At 34.2% G+C, this 19,198-nt stretch overlaps 2 protein-coding genes across 4 annotated transcripts; one reads left to right on the top strand and one right to left on the bottom strand.

The window, feature by feature from the left end:
- The first annotated feature begins 1,356 nt into the window (after positions 1-1,356).
- LOC140796877 (uncharacterized) lies at positions 1,357-11,042 on the top strand. Its single transcript, XM_073150038.1, has 8 exons — positions 1,357-1,518; positions 2,042-4,264; positions 4,354-4,411; positions 6,275-6,423; positions 7,349-7,435; positions 8,634-8,762; positions 9,697-9,823; positions 10,065-11,042. Exons 1-7 carry the CDS (start codon positions 1,450-1,452, stop codon positions 9,817-9,819), a joined length of 2,838 nt encoding a protein of 945 aa, XP_073006139.1. The 5' UTR covers positions 1,357-1,449; the 3' UTR covers positions 9,820-9,823; positions 10,065-11,042.
- Positions 11,043-11,847: 805 nt separating this feature from the next.
- On the bottom strand, positions 11,848-15,742 carry LOC140796575 (transcription factor GTE9-like). 3 transcript variants are annotated; one of them, XM_073149626.1, is made up of 10 exons: positions 15,626-15,742; positions 14,126-15,024; positions 13,967-14,021; positions 13,708-13,883; positions 13,583-13,640; positions 13,417-13,488; positions 13,091-13,209; positions 12,894-12,960; positions 12,553-12,674; positions 11,848-12,466 (listed from the first exon to the last, which is right to left on the bottom strand). In XM_073149626.1, exons 2-10 carry the CDS (start codon positions 14,945-14,947, stop codon positions 12,212-12,214), a joined length of 1,746 nt encoding a protein of 581 aa, XP_073005727.1. In that variant the 5' UTR covers positions 14,948-15,024; positions 15,626-15,742; the 3' UTR covers positions 11,848-12,211. The 3 variants fall into 3 exon arrangements, with proteins under 3 accessions (XP_073005727.1, XP_073005729.1, XP_073005728.1); XM_073149628.1 differs by having other exon boundaries at positions 13,967-14,012; XM_073149627.1 differs by having other exon boundaries at positions 14,126-15,021; positions 15,626-15,739.
- Positions 15,743-19,198: the final 3,456 nt, after the last annotated feature.

The raw sequence follows: 19,198 nt of genomic DNA, 5'->3' as shown, positions 1-19,198 counted from the left end.
TTTATAATTATATTTTCTAAAATCAACAAGTATATAATCTTCATATTTGACAAAGTTTACACATGGTATCCTTTGCTTATAATTTATACAATTCATACTCCTGAGTAGAACTAGGTTCATTTATTTTTTAAACCATCAATCCTCATGGCCTTTCTATTATTTCATTGAAAAAATAATAATTTATTTTGATTCTATATCTCTCCCATTAGGACATAATCTTTATATTCTCATTCATCAAGATCTTAATTTATATATTCTCATTTATTAAGATATCATACATTCACCCCCTAAAACATGACCCACAATAAGGGAGACAATCCTCATTTTAACAAAATCTATTGCACCAAGTATTCATATTAAAGAAAATATAAAGAAAGACACTAGCAAATCAAGTGCAAAAGATCAAACAGAAAGCAGCTCATTCTCACATCTAAATACACATGAGACTCCTAAACATGTTATTCTACTCTAAATGAAAAATAAAAACAATATCAAATATCTCCTATAAGGAATATAACCCTATAAATTAAGTAAAAGAAGAACAATATTCCCAATTTTATTTGCAAAATCCAGAAGTCAAAGAAAGAAAAAAATCTTCTAATTTATAATTCACTACCAACCAACATGCAGAATCTACACCCATTTCACAAGCACTCTTTTCTAATAATTCAATTGCATTATTAAGATTTAAAAAGAATATATAAGTTAGAACTAATATAAAATATCTAATATTTAACCATTTAAATATGTTCAATTGATCAGTTTGAAATACAATGGTTCTTGATCTAAAAGAGAATTGAATTGAAAAATCTATGCACAATATAAGCTACTCTTACAACATTATTCATCTCCTTTATCAAAATAATATAAAAGAAAAGGAATGCAAGGTTGCTTCTCATTTTTGTGTTTAATTTTTTCTTTTATATGGGTGGAGAATTGTGTAGAGAATGAAGTGAGACAAAAGAGGTATATGCCAATTAATGTGCTATCTTGAATTAAACTAGAATATTAAATAAGAATTATAAAAAAAATAAGGAGTCGAGTTATAAAATTTTTAAAGATAAAAAGTGAATTATAAAATAAGTAAAATATAGTGTGTGATTTATATAAATTCATATTGTGGCTGAGTTGGGTGATTGAATTTATGTCTTATAGTGATAATTTTAATTTAAGAATAAAATAATAATTTGATGTTCTCCGTTAGCCCCATAGAGTTAGAGGTTTGTCACAGTTTAATCGGTTCCATACTTGATACTTCCATGGCAAATTACCGGATCGGATGTTGCCGTCATCCGACCCGTTACGGAGTCCAACGCTCCTGAGTCCTGATTCCGGCTCCGCTTCGTTCTCTCCCTTGTTCCCCAAAATAATTCCTTAAACCCTAAACCACAGCTCCCTCCCTCTCTCTCTCTCTCCCTCTCTCTCTCTCTCTCTCAAAATCTATGATCGATGGGTGCTCTCACGGCCGTAACGAAATGGATCCCGGAGGACGATCTGCTCCTAAAGAACGCCGTAGAAGTAACGACATTCGCGTCTCTCTTCCTCTCTCCCTTGTTTGATGATTTAGGGCTTCAAATCCTGCACTTTGTTAAATAGTCAACCGATTCATCTGTTCTTTTGATTTTTCCAATATTTTTGATGTTTCGTGGTTAGTAATTCTATCTTCTTTATTGTAATTCTGCTTTGCAGTAGTTAACAATACTTTCATTGCTCCTTTGCTTAGCCGAATTCTAGACAATTGGGTATCCGGGTATTGATTGTTTTGAGATATTCGGAAAATATGGTTATATATAAATCATTGTAGTGTTGTCCGTTTTGATAATTCTAGTAACACCACTCCATTCACCTTAACTCCTAAACGTTCAGATTTTCTCTGTCTTCTAATTTCCTATCTTGATGTATTCTTTTGATCTGCGTTATCAATTATGAAAGTTTTCTTGGTTGTCCCTCTTAGTCTACCTTATTGGAGACTTAGCCATATGATTACTCTTGATGATTCTATCAGTTTGCAGTTTTAAGGAGCAATTTTTGGTGGTTTCAGGCTGGTGCTTCCCTAGAGTCATTGTCTCGAGGAGCTGTATGCTTTTCCCGTCGGTTTACTCTTCGAGAATTGCAGGATCGGTGGTACTCGCTCCTCTACGATTCTGATACCTCAGCAGAGGCATCTGCTCATATTATTGAATTTGAGATCGAACTATTGACATCGAATTCTTCCAAAGCTAACCGGACTTGCAATTCCAAAGGAAAAGAGTTTTCATCTCGCAAAAGGAAAGGTGACAGCATAAGGAACCATTACTATGCCATGCGGAAGAGAATTTGCAACAAACCATTTATTTCTGCTGATTTCGGTACATTTGTGCTTCCCTGTTCAAACGGCTCTATGAATGGTGAATGTGGCTACCAAGACCCATTAAAACATTACAATCAGCAGCCCGTTGGTGATGCTACTATTACTGGATCTATCTTAAACTGTTATGGACACATGGAAAATGGCTACAATAATAGTGGTCAGCCTATTTTACCTGAATTCCTAAGGGCTGATTCTTCCTCTGTCAATGGTGATAATGCTATATTTCATCCAGATCATGTGGGGTCAGTGAAAGAAGAGGTATCAGTTGGAATAGCAGAGAGGGACTGCTTATATGGATATACAGATAGTATTGCCCATAACACAGTTGACACAGTAGGAGGGAATAATGGGGAGGAGCAGTCCTTGGATCATAACTATGTAAAAAAGGATCCTGAGATTTGTGGAGAGAATCATGTTTCTCTAAAGATCTCATCTGGGATGGAAGAAACCAAACAACTGCAACTGTTGCCTACCAGCAATTCATATGATAATGAAGTGATGGAAGAAATGACACTACCTAGTTCAGATTCAAATGGAGGAAGAAATGATAGTTTTTTGTTGGACAATAATATTGTCTCACGAGTTCCTGAATGTGATACTTCATTGGAGCATCTTGGATGCTCATCTCCAACATCTGGACTGCCTATTTGGAATACAATTGAGGATATTGCTGCACCTACCATGCCAGTGGAAATGCACATTAAAGAGAATGAACAAAAAGTCTTTGGTCATAATGATACTAGGACAGGGAATGTAGTTGAATTTGATATTACCTCGCAAACTAAGTTAAATGACGGAATTTCAGATGCAGTAAATAATGCAGCAATAATATCAGAAAATGATTTTATTGACTTTTCGAGTTCTTACATGGACTTTGCTACTGATGATGAGCTCCTATTCATCGATGTAGATGAGAAAGATATCGCAGATACGTCTTGCCTAAATGGTCTGAGTTCCATTTTCTTGAATTCTCCTAATGACTCAAATCAGGATGACGTGGCCAACTCAAATGATCCTAAAACGAATGAAGTTCTGGAAGCATGCCTTCCGGAACATGCTTGTTCCGAGGAGACGAATACTGGCTGTGATCAGATACATTCTAGTTATGAGAACGATCAAAAGATAAATGTTTTAGGAGCAGACATGACATCTTCATCATCAAAGACGTATCATAGTGGCGAAACTCTTGAAGCTTTTGTAATTTGCACGATGAACACAGAAGATCCTGAAGTACCATCCAATGATGATATTGTTCTACCTGCTCGGGTGCCTCCACAATTTTGTACTCCTTGGGAACACAGCTCCAAGAATCAAACTTGTTCAGTTGTGTCCTCTATCACCTTCTTATCAGCTGAGAAGAAATCTACTTTGGGAGACTTAACAGAAGTGAAAGAAGAGCATATGACGAATGCACGGCCCGTTCTAACCTCCATGAAGGCAGACTCATCAATGTTGCAACAAAAGGTGGGTTATATGCATGCTGGTGATGGCTGTACAGTAGGAGCTGAGTCATCAGAAGGCGGTTCTGTAGCTGGAGTCTTAAGAAATGCTGTTGATGGCCCAAATTCATGTTCATCAGCAATTGTCTCTTTACATTCTGCCCATGTTGGTGCATTCAAGGAAGAATATGGAGCTCAAGATCCGGGGAAGCATGACAATTTTGACAAATCTGGTTATTTGCTTCTGGGGAAGCCAGGTTCTGGACCCGATTCTGCGAGCTACTATTCTTTAAATAAAACTGATGGTTGTAAAGAGGAAACAGGCACACAAATTACAGTACAAAAAGATTTTCCATCACATGCATCCACAGATATGATCCTTCTAGACGCAGTTACAACAATGTCCACGTCTGACCAAGAACAACTTTCTGACAGTGAAAATGATGTACCCAACTTTTCTGACATCGAGGCTATGGTATGCCTTTTGATTTGCTTGGCTAATAGTTCTTTGATTTATTAAACAAATGATCCAAGTGATAATTTGTTTGTGAACATCTTTTGCAGATACTTGAGATGGACTTGGGCCCATACGATCAGGAATCCCGTCTCATCAGCAAGGAAGGTAAAAGCTCTTGCAAGCTAAAGCTAAACACTTGTTTGTTTTTCTCTGTTACAGGATCTGGCTAACTGTGATATCCTACTTATTATCATATTATATTAGTTAAACAGAACATTTCTAAAGTAGTTAAGCTTGCTAAGATAGTACCTTATTGGTTCTCTCTGCAGTAATGTTATTTCCGGTGATCTGTAGAACAGGATGTTGCAAGTTCTTTCATCAGTGCTTTTGTTCATCTCCTTCAGTGGTTTAATAAGGACTAATTAGTTTGTTACTGTTTGCTCATAGTACTCACTGCAAAGTGTATTCCTGCTCCTATCATTCTATAATACAAATTAGAGGGCTTCAGATAGGAGGAAGAAGCTTAGAATCTTCTGGCTGTGTCGATGTTTCAAATCTGTGTTTCAAGTAGACCAGCATCTTGGTGTGTGTAGCTTTCCTAATTTAGTACTTGTCTATTTCTTTGTCTTCCCAATTTGTAACCGGAATATCCTTTCTTAATGCAACTCAAAATTTTGAACGAATGTTAGAGGATATATGATCAAATCTAGACCAATGAATTCAGCAATGCAAATAATAAGTAGTAAATGATCATAAGGTTTCCTATTAAGATATAAGCAAGATTAAATCCTGTTCATTTTAAACTTAACAAAACAACAAGTTTGAAATAAAAGATATGGCGAAAAGGAACAGTAGATCGATTAATAGACTTTGGTTAATCAAGAGTGAGCTAAAGATAGGTTGGGTCTCACCTGATGTGAAGGATAATGACAGCCTTAAACCTTACCTTCAACTTCACCCTGGTCACCAATAGTCCTCATTATATTGCTGAATATCCCTTAAGACAGCAATAAATACATGAAAAGGAAACAAAGTGATAAGCTAAACTAACAAGAAACCCACAAGAATTATGGATAAGTTTAGTAGAGATGAAATAAAGGGTGGGAACCCACAAGGACTGTGGGAGATAGTAGAGTAGAGTGAAATATAGAGGAGAGGTTTATGTAAAGAAGACAAGTGTTTGATACCTTCCAAAGTTGACTCTCCGCTACTGGCTGCATGGGATTTATAAAGAGGAGAAGAGACTAAAGGTCTATTTTTTAGAGGTTCAAAAGTTGAGAAGTCGTGGAGCTACGCTGGGAAGTCCCAAGTTGAAAAACTGAGAAGTTATTTTGGGAAGTCCAAAGGTTGAGAAAAAGATTAGAGTTTTCTAGAAGACTCCCAAATGGTTTAGGCAGCCCACTAACCTAATCTACCCTAGACCGAATTAACTACCTAGTCTACTAACTAATCCAATGGCCAAGCAAAATGGTGGAGACATCCCCCACACATTATGTTTCTATTATGATTATTCAAATAAAACAAGTAAGCAATCTAATTTGAAGTTGATGTCACATCATTCCTGCATGCTATTAGCACATTAAACTGAAATTTGGATGGCGATATTCTGAAATGCAGTCTATGGAGGGTGTATATTTGCAGTTATGCAGAACTCCTATTTAATGGCGATACTCGCATTGAAAATTGATATTTTTCAATTGGTTGGTGTGTGCAAAATAAATTGCAATTTTGTTTTTGTTTCTGGAACCAGAACTACCGCCAATTGTGCAACCTCTTTACTCTGAGATCCTAATGAAGGGAGACTATAGATGACTTGGCCAAAATTCTACAAGAAGTGATGTGTAGTAAAAAGCTGCAAAAATGATGCATGCATATTGCAATTTTAGTGCATTTTACTATGAATGTAATCATCATATACTTTTCATATTTGGTAATGCCAAGAGCTAATTGTGTGATCATGTCATCTTATGTGCTCGTTTACTGGTGCCATGCCCTGTTCTGATTCTGTTGTCCTTGTTTCATTATCAGTTTTGCGGTATCAGTGTGTTGATAGCAAGAAAGCGATCATAAGATTGGAGCAAGGTGCTCAATCTTATATTAACAGAGTGATTTTATCTCATGGAGCTTTTGCAGTTCTTTATGGTCGCCATTTGAAGTATTTTATGAAAGATCCTGAGGTAAACACCAATTGAAACATTTGATTATTTTTGTTGCTATTCTTTGACTTTGCTATGTTGCAATTCTATAAGCATCTAGTCAAGCATATGGGTTGTAGAGTCAGAATTTCAACTGCCTATTCAATAGTCCCAAATAGTTTCATGTTTCAAAACTATTGTCTGTGCTTCAACTCGTCATTAGATGACTTGTTCAATTAGTACATTTCTATTACCTTTTGGAATTATGGAATACAAAACAAATTGGGCGCCTTAGATGTTGTTTGATCACATCCAATGTTCTAGATTTGACTTAACAAATTGCAACATATATACTTGAAGTACATGGTGGTTGCAAACTCTCTTATTTCACCTTGTATGTTGTTTTCTTATAAAATATTCTAGTATAGGCATTTTTTATCTTGATTCTCTGCAAATGCTTTCTTTCTGTATAGAAGCTTTCTTTACATGTATACTCTTGTTCCTACATATGCACATACAAATACACCCATATGTGTACATTTGCATGTTTGCCCGCAGGTATGTAGGTACGCCTCTTTTGTGCTTGTAGTTGAGAATTGTTTTATTTTCATGACTGGTTATGTTCACAAAGTTATTTGTTTTATCTAAAAGCTGTTCTTTTAAAATTTAAAGAGCCGGTGTGATAAAATTTCATTAGGAACACACAAACATGCAATAATACGGGAAGCTGCAAAGAAGTAAAGAAGATGAGAACCTTGTGAAATGATATATAAGTTACTTGTTTTCGACATGAGCAAATTTATTGTCTTTCTGACTCGAATCATTGTAAATAGAATATGATTATATTGTAGTTTGAGATTCACTAAGTCACATGTTTAATTCATGTTTATCATAAATTTCTAAAATTTACCAGTAAGATTTTCTTGGATATTTTGCTAATATAATGCAAATATTTCTTAACATAAAGGTAACACTTGGAAGAGAGACAGAAGATGTAAAAGTAGACATTGACTTGGGAAGAGAAGGGCATGCTAATAAAATCTCTCGCCGACAGGTGACTAGTTTTAACTTTATTGTTAACTGATTTTACTGTTAGGATATTTTAGATTTACAAGAAGATGACTTTGAACATGTAATTTCTTGTTTGCTTATTGTTATTATGGAAGTTAGCGAGGTTTGTGTGATTTTCTCTACTGCTAAGTTGGATTCCCAAATATACCAAATTTCGTTAATTATTTGTGTTTCAAGTACCAAAGATTACTACATTGTGTTCACCGGAAAGTGTATTAATAGAATCTCATTTTGGTGTTTAGTATATTAGCCATTTATTGTTAGAGCAAGATAATAAGCTCATGCTAGTGAAATAGTAATATTTGGCAGTTCATATCATTTGACAATATATAATGAACATGCCAAAAGCTTGCTGGATTCTCAATCCCAAAATCTGCTGTCAAGGATTGCTATGCAAGTCGCTGTGCTTGTTAGCCATTGAAATGATAAGTGCCAACTGATAGGTCATTATGGAGCAACACAACCCTGTGTGAACTAATATGTTCCAATTAGGTATATGTTTGACATAGTTGACCCAGCCCATTGTGAATGGTTAAAAAGAAGAGTATATTTTTCAATAATTGACACGTGGGCGTAGGGGTCTTTTGATACTCCTTTGTATTAGTGCCAGTTTTACTTTTTACTGGTATGATACATGCTGAACTGTACTGGTAGGCATGCTCGGCATGACAACCATATTTGCCACCATAGAAAAGAATTTTGCTATATTCTTATGGTTGTTGTTCTCTCTATGAGGGTTTGAACTTTGAACAAATGAAGATTTGAAGCTAACTAAAATAGATAGATGAGCTTTTCCTTTTCATACTTGTTCTGCTGATGACATATACAGATATACTGTGAAGCCAAAGAAACATATGGTATATAGTATAGGATTCACTACTCATTTTCTGTGTATCATACAATAAAAAAAGAGTCTTATGGATAGAATGTTAAAAGGATAGTTGCATCTTGTAAGTTTAGGTTTTTACTTCTTTCTCAAGTTGGAGTCGGGAGAGTCATCGTAAGATGATAATATGGAGATTTAAGACCTTACCATTTATTCCCATTTTCTTTGAATTTATGGCATATTTCTTACCGCTTGTTGTCAAATTCCATTGTTCAATTATCAAAACTCTACTTGGATATATTGTGTTTGCTTGAGTTTAACATAGCCTTCTGTTGTGGTGTTCTCTTTACCTTAGGCTATTATCAAGATGGATCAAGACGGATCGTTTCTCATTAAGAACATTGGCAAGTGTTCAATTTTTGTGAATAGCAAGGAAGTTCCAGCTAAAAAACGCATCAATCTAAGTTCTGGTTCTCTTATTGAGGTATAGTATCTTGATTTTTTTTTTTTGATTTTGTTATAGGAAAATAATCATTGGCTGTGCATCTTCTGAAACTTGTATCACAGACTTCTCCATTTAAAATTGATAACCCTAGATATAATTGGAGATGCATACTATTATTCATTAAGATGTATTATTCTGTAATTGTGCCTTGAACTTGAAGAAAACATGTGTGCTGTCAGAAACTTCATATTCCAACAAGTGTTGTTTATCTATCAAATCAGCTTGATAATTCATGCTATGATCTATTCCTTATAACTTGAATTCAACTTCTGAATTGGTGCCATTTACGTTCGGCATATTAGTTTTCATATTGTTTGTCATTAAACAGCTAGCACTCTACACTGAACTAGGTGATCACTCTCTGGTTATAAGATATGTGCCTTAATACTATATTTCCCTGCTTCATCCTTATTTCATCAAAGGTGACAGGGTTGAGAGCTTTGAATGTGAAAACATAAGAGATTTTAATTAATTTTACAAAGGATAGTAATGTTCTTTTATATGAAAATCTCTCTCTCTCTCTCTCTCTCTCTGTTATCTCATCCAGTACAAACCAAAAGGAAGACCTTAATTGGGAAAGAGCACTAATAATCCCATAGGGCATCATAACTTCCCTTTCCATTTGGGCCTCTCATATTTGCTTCTCTTAAGACTTAAGTTCTTGTCAAAACTCAAAAGCCTTTTCACAGATCAACCTCATTGATAAGAGCTAGTGGTTAGTACCTTAATGGCTTATAGTCTATTCCTTGTTTGCATAAACAGTTTAGAGGTGGTAGATTTTGATGACAAGTGGATCATTTAATTTATTCTTCCTGTATGTCTCGTCATTCCTTTTGGGTTTTTATATTATTTAGTTTTAGGTCTGACATTTTGTATTGTAACCTAACTAGTAACATCTAATTTGTAACTACAGATCAGGGATATGCAGTTCATATTTGAGGTTAATCAGAACGCTGTAAGGCATTACTTTACTACTTTGCGGCGGAGCAGTCAACATCAGAGCACGACGTTTGATTGGCCAGCTCAGAACACATGAACAGGTGTGCCACAATTCTGATGTTTCTGTGCTATGGTAATATTATCTTTTTTTTTTCCTTTAAGAATAAGGGAAAGTATCAGATTCTTCCCTCACCTGAGATGTTTTATCATTGGTGGTATCAATAAAATTATCTCTGCTCCATGTGTTCCTTCTTACATCTGATGTCACTCATAATCTTTCAGTTATTGTTTCTTTTTGTGTATGCATATGATGAAATTGGGCAACATGCCTTTTATGTGCAGATAACACCTTGAGACTGGAACAAAAGCCATTCAAAGCCACATATGTCACGGTTTGACCTGCACATGTTATGGAATGTGTAAGAAGCTGTTGATCATAATAACATGGAGGAGATTCAAGCAATTATAACTCTATAAAGCGGAGTTTCTGACCAAACCTAGTTGGCAACCCAAAATATATTTCCAAATAGGTCTCATAAGTATACACCATAATAGATGACCATTAAGCCACATGGGCGCCATGTAAGGTAATGTCAGCACACATAGGAGAAACACTTCTGTGGGTGATTTCTGGTACAAAGAATCTTCTCTAGGTAAACCGTTGATTTGTTCGTGATTTACCTATGCAACAGCTTCTAGTTACTTGTACTGATGACCCACATCTGCTAATTCCAAAACGGTTATCCACCATACCTAATGTGGCAGCCATGTGGCATAGAAGTCACCTATCTAGGGTATACTTATGCAACCTTCCTATATGGATACATGTTTGGGTCTACAAGGTGAGGTTGGTCAAATAAAGTAGGCCTCAAGAGGTTCAACCAGCTTATTAACTGCTTCTAGTACTTGAGGGCTAAAGGCTAAGCTTTCCAGCCTTCTAAGTCAGTTTCCGTGTGAGTATCGCAAATGCTGATAATTGGGCTTGACATCACTAAATTTTGGAGTGTGCATGAGTGATTTCGAGGTCCTTGAAGTTGCACTTTATTCTTTTGAAGATACTGAATACTTAATTTTATCCTCTTTCATAGAAAAGGAAAATTTTGGCATAAACTTTTGGATATCTTGTTGACTATTGTTCTGTTGTCCTAGTACTAAGCTTGGGAGCAAGTTTATATATGGTCTTCTTATTTGAGGGCATTGATAGTTTTAAGAGGATTGTCGATCATTAGGATCAATAATGTTAACCAGCTTGTGAGCTATATGAACCTTAGGTCTATTGTAATTTTTGTCAGAAATAACTTGAATGTTACTTAGTTCAAACCCTTGATTGTTTTGCTCGTAATACTGACATTGACATCATTGTTGTGTGTTAGGCTGAGAAAAGAGTGAATTTTTGGTTTGTTTAGCATGAAAATATTTGACTTGTTGAATAATGAAATAGCTATTTTTTGGGGGTCTAAATTGGATTACCTTTTTGCGGATATTCCATTTTGCGAGAGATAGAAAGAGATATTCCAAGTGTGCAAAATCCTCAAATTCTTGATCATTCGCAATGCCACCCACACCCTGCCTTGTTTATTTCAGGAATAAAGTCAATTATATAGAATAGATATTTTTTTATAATTATGAAAATGAGGTATTTATTGTAGAAATAATTTTTTTATGTTTACTTATAGTTTGAAATAAGAATGTAATAATTATTTTTGATGTGATATAAAGTAAAAAATAAATAAAAAATAAATTTAAATTTTTATGAAATTATTATAAATATTTTTTGATTTGATATAAAGCAGATTGATGGAATAGATATTAAGGATATACTAGTAATTAGATAAGTGTGTGGTATAAGATATAATTTTAATAAATAATATTTGTATTCTAAAATTAGATTATTATGATATTTAGCTATAAGTTAGAATAAGGAATTATATTTCGGAGTAAGGAAAAATTATTCCTGAAGTGAATGGGGGGTTGCAATTAGGCTGAAGAAAACCTTGGAAGCACCTAAGTGATGGCCTTGTCTTGATGTTCAAATTTCACAAATTGCTTCTCAATAGGAAGGCATTGAAAGAACTTGTTCACCTCATAAGCACCAAACTATGAGGCTTCCAGAATTCTTTAACAATTCAACAGACTAAGTAGAACCATTGGAACTAAATATCACGGACAGTAGCACTTCTAAGGAAGCCCAGATGAGGACTACAAATAAACATAACCACCCAAATTAATCTTATTCCCCTAGTAACTCCTTTCATCATACTTCTGTAACAAATAACTTTGAATATACTGCTCATCATATACATTTACATGAGATGGCAGAGACATTGTGGCCGGCCTAGCAATAAAAAGAGACCATGACCATCACCCTCTCTCTCAAAAACGAACCCCATAAAATTATTTACACCCCAGAAAAAATAATGACATCTGAATAAAAATATCAAGAATAGAAGCTCGACAAAATTTAAATCTCAGAACCAGACACCCAGCAACTAATTTTCGCCATCCTGCGCATCTCCATTGTCGACAGCCGAGATACATTCCTCAGCCTCCTCCTCAAGATCGTCATTCTTTAGGAACAAACCTAACTGCTCCAGTGGGTTTGCAGCAGGGCCAGAGCGCAGATCAACCCCATACATATAATTAGCCAGTATTCCATTAGGCATAGTGATCCCCTCCTGGCAGCAGCTCAAAGCTTTTATATCGTTTAAAATATCATTGTTATCGATTTGAACAGTCTTCTCCATCTGGACAATAAAGAGAGAATATAAATATTTCAACTGGAGGAACAAAAATTGGAAAGAGAGAGATTATAAGTAAAACAATATGGTACCCTTTGCAGCGCCAACCGAGCTGCTTCTCTTTCTCGTTCCCTCTGCATTTTCTTTTCAGCTTCTGCCTTCTTTCGTGCATCAAGCTCTGCAGCCTTTACTTGGGCCTCAATCATGGCTTTCTCTGTTTAATGGAGACGTAAAAGAAAACAAAACAGATGACTTAGTACCTGAAGTAATATAAGGTATCAGATAGATGAAAAATGCTATTATATCAAAATCCAGTCGCTATTTTGAATTGCTACAATTTGGCCTATTTTGATATCTCAATGGCCATATCTCAGCCATCGAATAATTGCAATGCCTTCAAACTTCAAATTCTAAGACCTTTTTATTTTCTCACCTTCCTGCTGCCTTCTTTCAAATTTCTCTCTTTCCAGCTGCAAATTTGCGGGGTCAATTTTCTTCTCCTGTGTGAAATAAATATTAAGTCAGCCAAAATTCTAACTTCTAAGCCAGCCCACCAAATTAGTCTACTGGTTCAATCATAACGAGGTGACTCATGCAAGTTTCCCAAGAACAAAAAAGAGAAGAAAATACATGATCTAGAAGAGTTCTCTGTGCTTTGACAATAGTATCAGCAAAACGATGCTTGAGCATTGCAGCTCGAATGGCTTTGGTTGGTGACAGTGGTTTCTCGAAAGGGAGATTATTATTTCCTAAATATGAACAAAACAAGAATGTGAAGGAATGAAGAGTACAAAAAGTAAGTCAAGAATCTACATGGCAGCAAGCTTTATAGAAAGGAAAAGAAGTCTATCTATTGAAAAGTACTACAATATCGTCCAGCTGCAAGTATTATCTGAGATAGTAGCCAAAGATGTACAAACAAAGCATATCAAAGATAAAATATAATAAAAGGAAACCTTTTCCAGAAATAGTTGGATTTGAAGCTTGAAAAGGAGATTGAACCTTGTCACTTGCACCAACATCTGCCACTGCATGCAAATATTGTAATGAATTTAACAAGCATGAATAGGTGAAGAGTGAAAACTAACAATGATCTAGAAAGAAGGTAAAAGGTAAACCTACCATCTAATTCACAACTCGGATCCCCCAACTGTATTCCTGACAATGCCTTTTTATCTTCCTGCAGTATCAGATTAATAAGAGAACATAGAGGAATATTAATTTAATTAAATAAAAGGGCAACATACCAAGTCATAGGAAACAGAATGCTGTGAATAATGCTCTCCACCAGGAAATTGTTGAGAGGAGCTGCCATTGCAAGTAAAGCAGCAACCCGTGGTTGCACATGTTGCATCTGCATGAGCAGAACTCAGAAGAGATTCAACTTGGGCATCACCAGGCATAGGCGTTGTTTCACCACTACCTGAATTGCATTTCCTAAGTTAGCTGCTAGACAAGCTTTACGATGGAAGATTTAAATAAAATTAATAAATATAATATTCACACCTTTACATGATCCCTGGGCAGAGTCTTGGCCACATTTTTTTATTACCTGTGCACACTACAGAACCTTACATATTTCAGAAAGCAAAATAAAAGAAAGGAGTAGATGAAGTGAATGATAAACTATTAGGGCATAAAAGCATCAGTAGTGAGAGCACTTACTTCTGGAAGTTTTGCACCAACAGAACACTTCAGCATCTGATGCAACTTGAACAAAGTCACCTCATCAAGCATATCAATCTCCATATTGATTCTGTCTTCAGTTTTTTCAAGCATCAATTCCTTCTGAAGAAAATTCAGCAGCCATGGCGGCATCTTCCTTATTGGTATATTTGCTAAACCTTTTCTTAACTTCAGCTTTTCAGTATCTGTCAGGGATCTCCAGGATGATAGATTTGAGCACCCAAAAGGTCCTTTTACACTCGTCGGTCTCAAACTAACAGCTTCCAGTCCCAAATTAGAGTTTGCTTTTTGCCACTGTCCTTCCAAAGATTTCCATGCTGAACTGAATATATTATGCAACTCCTTGGCCATGGTATGAACATCATTTCCAGGATGATTATACTGCATTGCGTTTGAGAAAGTCAGCCTTACATCAGCTGCAAACTGATGGGTGCTACTGTATAGATTGCTTGCAAGTTTGTGCCTTATTGTACCCAAGTCCATTGGTTTGGAGATAATAGAAAAATAATCTGGATAATCCAGTTTCACTGGATCCACAGGTTGGTTAAACACCCAACCAAATGGATGATTCATCAGTTTCACCAGAATACTGGAGCACTGCCTCATTTTGGTGATGCCCATTTTTTCAAACTTCCTTTTAGTACTTGTCAAGCCTCCCAAGGAATTCCTTTTGGAGACAACAGTAACAGTTGCTGCCATTGCTTCATGCTTCCCAGAATAAACAGCCTCTTCAACATCAAAATTGTAATCGAAATCCTTTTGTCCTCTGTCTATCTCAGTTGCTTTCCTTTTCTTACTCATCTCGGTCTGATAGTTTTCTTCTCTCCCTTAAAAACAGTTTGATGCTTGAATCAAAAAAAGACTGGAAGGGTCTCCTACTGAAAGAATTCAAGAAGTACATTTACAAAATTAATAAAGTTATCTCCAGATGACTTTACCACAATCATCTTCCAATAGCTAACAAGATAAGAAGAATAGAGTAATATAATATAGTTTGAGGGGATTTAGGTTGCCAAGAGAAAATAAAAACGATACTTTTCCCACAATAAGGATCGCCTACTGCAAGAATTCAAGAAATTTCCTACTGCAAGAATTCAAGAAATTAATAAAGTCACCTCCAGATAACAATACCACAATCACCTTCCAATTGCTAACAAAGATACGAAAAAGAGTTAACATAATCTGGTTCTACGTTTCGGTTTCGGTTTCGTTTTCGGGATCGGCCGGCCAAAAAAAGGAAAACTTTTGGTATCGGATTATTCTTTTATTTATAAAAATTCTAAAAAAAACGTTGTAAAATGCATGAAAATCCCAAAAATTCAGAAAAATTAAAAGGGAAAAATAATCACCCATACCTCTATCTGTCTAGCCTTTCCCTCCCTCTTTCTCTCTCTAAAAGATAGGGAACAGAAGGAGGGACATGGAAAGAAAGGAAAAAAAAACCCTAACCAAAGAAGAGAGAGAAAGAATTCGACTCACCGGATATCAACTCGCCTGAGGTCGATGTATCGCCGGAAATTTACTCGCCTTGGCTCGCCGTCGCCGGATCGGGAAAGAAGGGATGACGGACGGGGAGAGAGATCAGAAACAGTTGAGAGCGGGAAGGGAAAAAAAAAAGGAGGGAAAGCTTATAATAATATGGGTTCCGGATGCGGGTCGGCTCCGCACCGGATCCGACTCGTTTCGGCTGACGCGGATCCAAAAACCGACCCGAAATTGGAAGGCGGCTGACCAATCGGAAATCGGAATAAGGAAAGATTGGAATCAGTAAAATGAGTGCTTATTCAGTTATTCTGGGTTATTATCCTAAGATAAAAATATGGGATAAGATGATATTTGGTTGTGATAGTTAAAGTAAGAGATAAATATGATCAAATTAAACTTATTCCTCTTTTTATATTTAATGTAAATAAATATTTATTATATTTTTTTTCTAAGAGAAAGATAAGAAATATGTTTAAAATTATATAAAAATTATAGTTATATTTCACAAGTATTATATTATCACATCATGATTATTTTTAAACTTTCTAGCTAAAAAATAATTTAACTTAACTCAACATATTTATTTTATAAAGTATATAGATATCATCGTAGAAAGGAACACAAGTGGACATCACATATCAAAATATTTTCAATACACTATTATTATATTATAATCAAGTTGTAATTTAGTAATCTCATAATTATATATAGTCACATTATAATTTGGTACTATAAAGAGGGCAAATTGGTCACTTAGAATTTAGAATAAGTTGGTGAGATATTTTAAAAAATTTATCTCAACGAATAAATAAGTGCCACTTATTTTATTTTTCTATTCGAAAACTTATCTAACATTTATTTACAGTAAAAAGTTCTCTAGATTTCTAATTAGCAAAATTAGGCCCCCATTGTTAAATTACAATTTTGGGTCTTTTTCACTGATTTAGTCATAACAAATTCTAAAAAGATTATCGCATTCTAAAAAAATATTATGCATCACCTATGTAATTTATACGCATCCTCTATCCAAAATGTACATTATAATTTTCAACTATATGCATATTGAGAATTAAAAAAATGTCATGCATCACATATATAAAATGTACGCCATAATTTTTAAAGACGTGCACATTGAGATTTCAAAAAATGCTACGCATCATCTATGTAATTTATACGCATCACCTATGTAAAATGTACACTCTAATTTTTAACAATATGCACATCGAGATTTTAAAAAAAAAATCACACATCACTTATATAATATATACGCATCGTCTACGCAAAATGTACGCTATAATTTATAGCAATGTGCACATCGAAATTTAAAAAGAAATGCCACACATCACTTATATAATTTATATACATTACTTATACAAAATGTACACTCTAATTTTTAACAATGTGAACATCAACATTAAACGGTTAGTTGGGTTAGAGAAATGGTAAATTAATCGAAATTAATAAAACGGCCTGAATTTGCAATTCAATAACGGGGGGCTATCTCTGCCAATTAGAAAAATAAAGAGTTTGTTTATGCAAATTGCCCAACGTTTGATATAATTTAAAATTTTTTTTTTTAATAAAGGGAATGTATTCCTCATAATCCCTCTTATTCCACCCTACAAGACGACTCGTGGGCTGAACTTTATATGAAGAAAATAAAATTAATATTAGATATAGTTATGAGAGTACTAATTTTCATGACATTTAGTTGCAACACTTTTGCTTAGTTTGATGACTTACTAAAGAATTCTAAATTTGTTTTCTAAGAAATTTAAACACCAAAAACAAACACATAATCTTTAGTAGTAGGAAAATTTTTATATAACACATTGTCTTTTAATAAAATTATAGCTTACATCCTATAATTTTAGTATTTATAAACCGAGCATTCTAATTTAGTGAATATATGCAGAAAACACACTATTATTATCTAAATCTGTTAGTTAAATTTAACCAATCCTCTGAGTCAAGTGAGTTATACTAAATTTTTTTTTTATGAAAATACCCTTAATCAAGTTATACTAAAAATATTTTAGTTATTTTAGAAATAAGGGTATTTTAATTATTTTAGAAATAAAATATTTTTACTTAACATAATATTCTTATCACGGAGTTAGTTTAAATCTATCCCATGGTGTTTTCTGCATATATTCGTTAAATTATAGTGCTTAATTTATAAATAGTAAAAATATAGGGTGTAAATCATAATTTTGTCAAAAAAAACTGATTTTCAAATTTTCCTTTTATAGTAATATAATACCGTGTGACATTATAAATTTTTGAACCATTTTAAGCAATTTATTATCCAAAAAACAATAATTAGTTAAATTTTCAAATTGAAATAAATGTAAGTTTAATCAAACCAAAATACTTCAAAAAAGTTATTTTCAATCTCTTAAAATTAGATCATAACAACCTCGTGAATTATCGCTCAATATTTAACTGCACCACTTATAAGTACCAAAATTCACTTGATTCATTGAGCATTCGGATGTGGAATAAGTATAATTTTATGTTAATACACTGAGAGCTGTACTGATTTAGTATTCAAAATAATAGTTTATTTCAAAATTAGTTTAGTAATACCTATTTCACTTTCCTCTCATATACTATCAAATATTTTTATATTTACTAATAAAATCCCATTACTCTTTTGACTTTCAAAAAATTATCTACATAATTATATTATTCTACATCCAAACACCACATTAGCCTAAACTGATTTAAGCTAGCTTATATGATTTCAAGAAATGAGCATAGGTAAGCAAATTTAGGATTTATACCCTATCCAAAGGCGATCTAACTATATTACCATGGATAAGAAATATATCCCATCCTCTCATAAAAGATCAAATTGGTAGGAGAGGAATGTTAAAAATTATTGCTAAATTTGCTTATCATTTTTTCATGTTATTTCATGCATCTAGCTAATTGGCGTGTCACTATTAAAATTATTTTGACAGTCCTCATACTTATTAGGGTATTTTGGGAATTGCTTTCATCTTGCTATTTATAGGTTTTGTTTAGTCATATCTAATTAAGCAAGTCATTTTGTATGTCAATCAAAAAAATTTAAGTGTATGAGAGCCTCTAGGCCATCTTCGTCATTTGGTATCATTTCACTGAGTGAGCAAGAGAAGCGAAGATGATTCATATTGAAGTTTTACTATATAGAAGGTGGTTGACCTTCTACCCTACTTCTTACCTCTCTTGTGAGTTTAGAGTTCAAAGTTTTTGCTATATAGAAGTTTGGTATTTTTCTATTTACGAATACTTAGTATTTTGGATTCATATCTTGGTTAATATCTCTTGAGGTGAAGATTATGATATGTGTATTATGATTATTTAGGTGTTTTATTATAATGCTATCTTCTTCGTTCTTGTTTTTATTTGCGACTGTGTAATTCGAGGCGTGTATAAAACTTCAAAGTTTCTACATTTAGAGGAAATAAGGTTCTCGGATTGGAGTACATATGTTTTCTCTTCAAAGAAGAGTTCCAATGGCATCCTCCACTTGGGGGATTAGTCTTCCCTTTTTCTATCTCTGGAGGACTTAAAATTTTG

The sequence above is a fragment of the Typha latifolia genome, chromosome 10 (genome assembly GCF_019914945.1).
Source record: "Typha latifolia isolate L0001 chromosome 10, TyphaL0001v2, whole genome shotgun sequence".
Classification (NCBI taxonomy): domain Eukaryota; kingdom Viridiplantae; phylum Streptophyta; class Magnoliopsida; order Poales; family Typhaceae; genus Typha; species Typha latifolia.
Note: the sequence above shows the minus strand (reverse complement) of the source record. Positions and strands in the feature narration are given on the sequence as shown.

Coding starts and splice junctions, on each gene's coding strand:
- LOC140796575 (XM_073149626.1), bottom strand. CDS start 14,947: ATGAGTAAGAAAAGGAAAGCAACTGAGATAGACAGAGGACAAAAGGAT. Junction 13,641..13,707: donor ATTCTGTTTCCTATGACTTG/GTATGTTGCCCT, acceptor CTGATACTGCAG/GAAGATAAAAAGGCATTGTC. Junction 12,467..12,552: donor CTCGGTTGGCGCTGCAAAGG/GTACCATATTGT, acceptor TTTATTGTCCAG/ATGGAGAAGACTGTTCAAAT.
- LOC140796877 (XM_073150038.1), top strand. CDS start 1,450: ATGGGTGCTCTCACGGCCGTAACGAAATGGATCCCGGAGGACGATCTG. Junction 4,412..6,274: donor CCGTCTCATCAGCAAGGAAG/GTAAAAGCTCTT, acceptor TTTCATTATCAG/TTTTGCGGTATCAGTGTGTT. Junction 8,763..9,696: donor GTTCTGGTTCTCTTATTGAG/GTATAGTATCTT, acceptor TTGTAACTACAG/ATCAGGGATATGCAGTTCAT.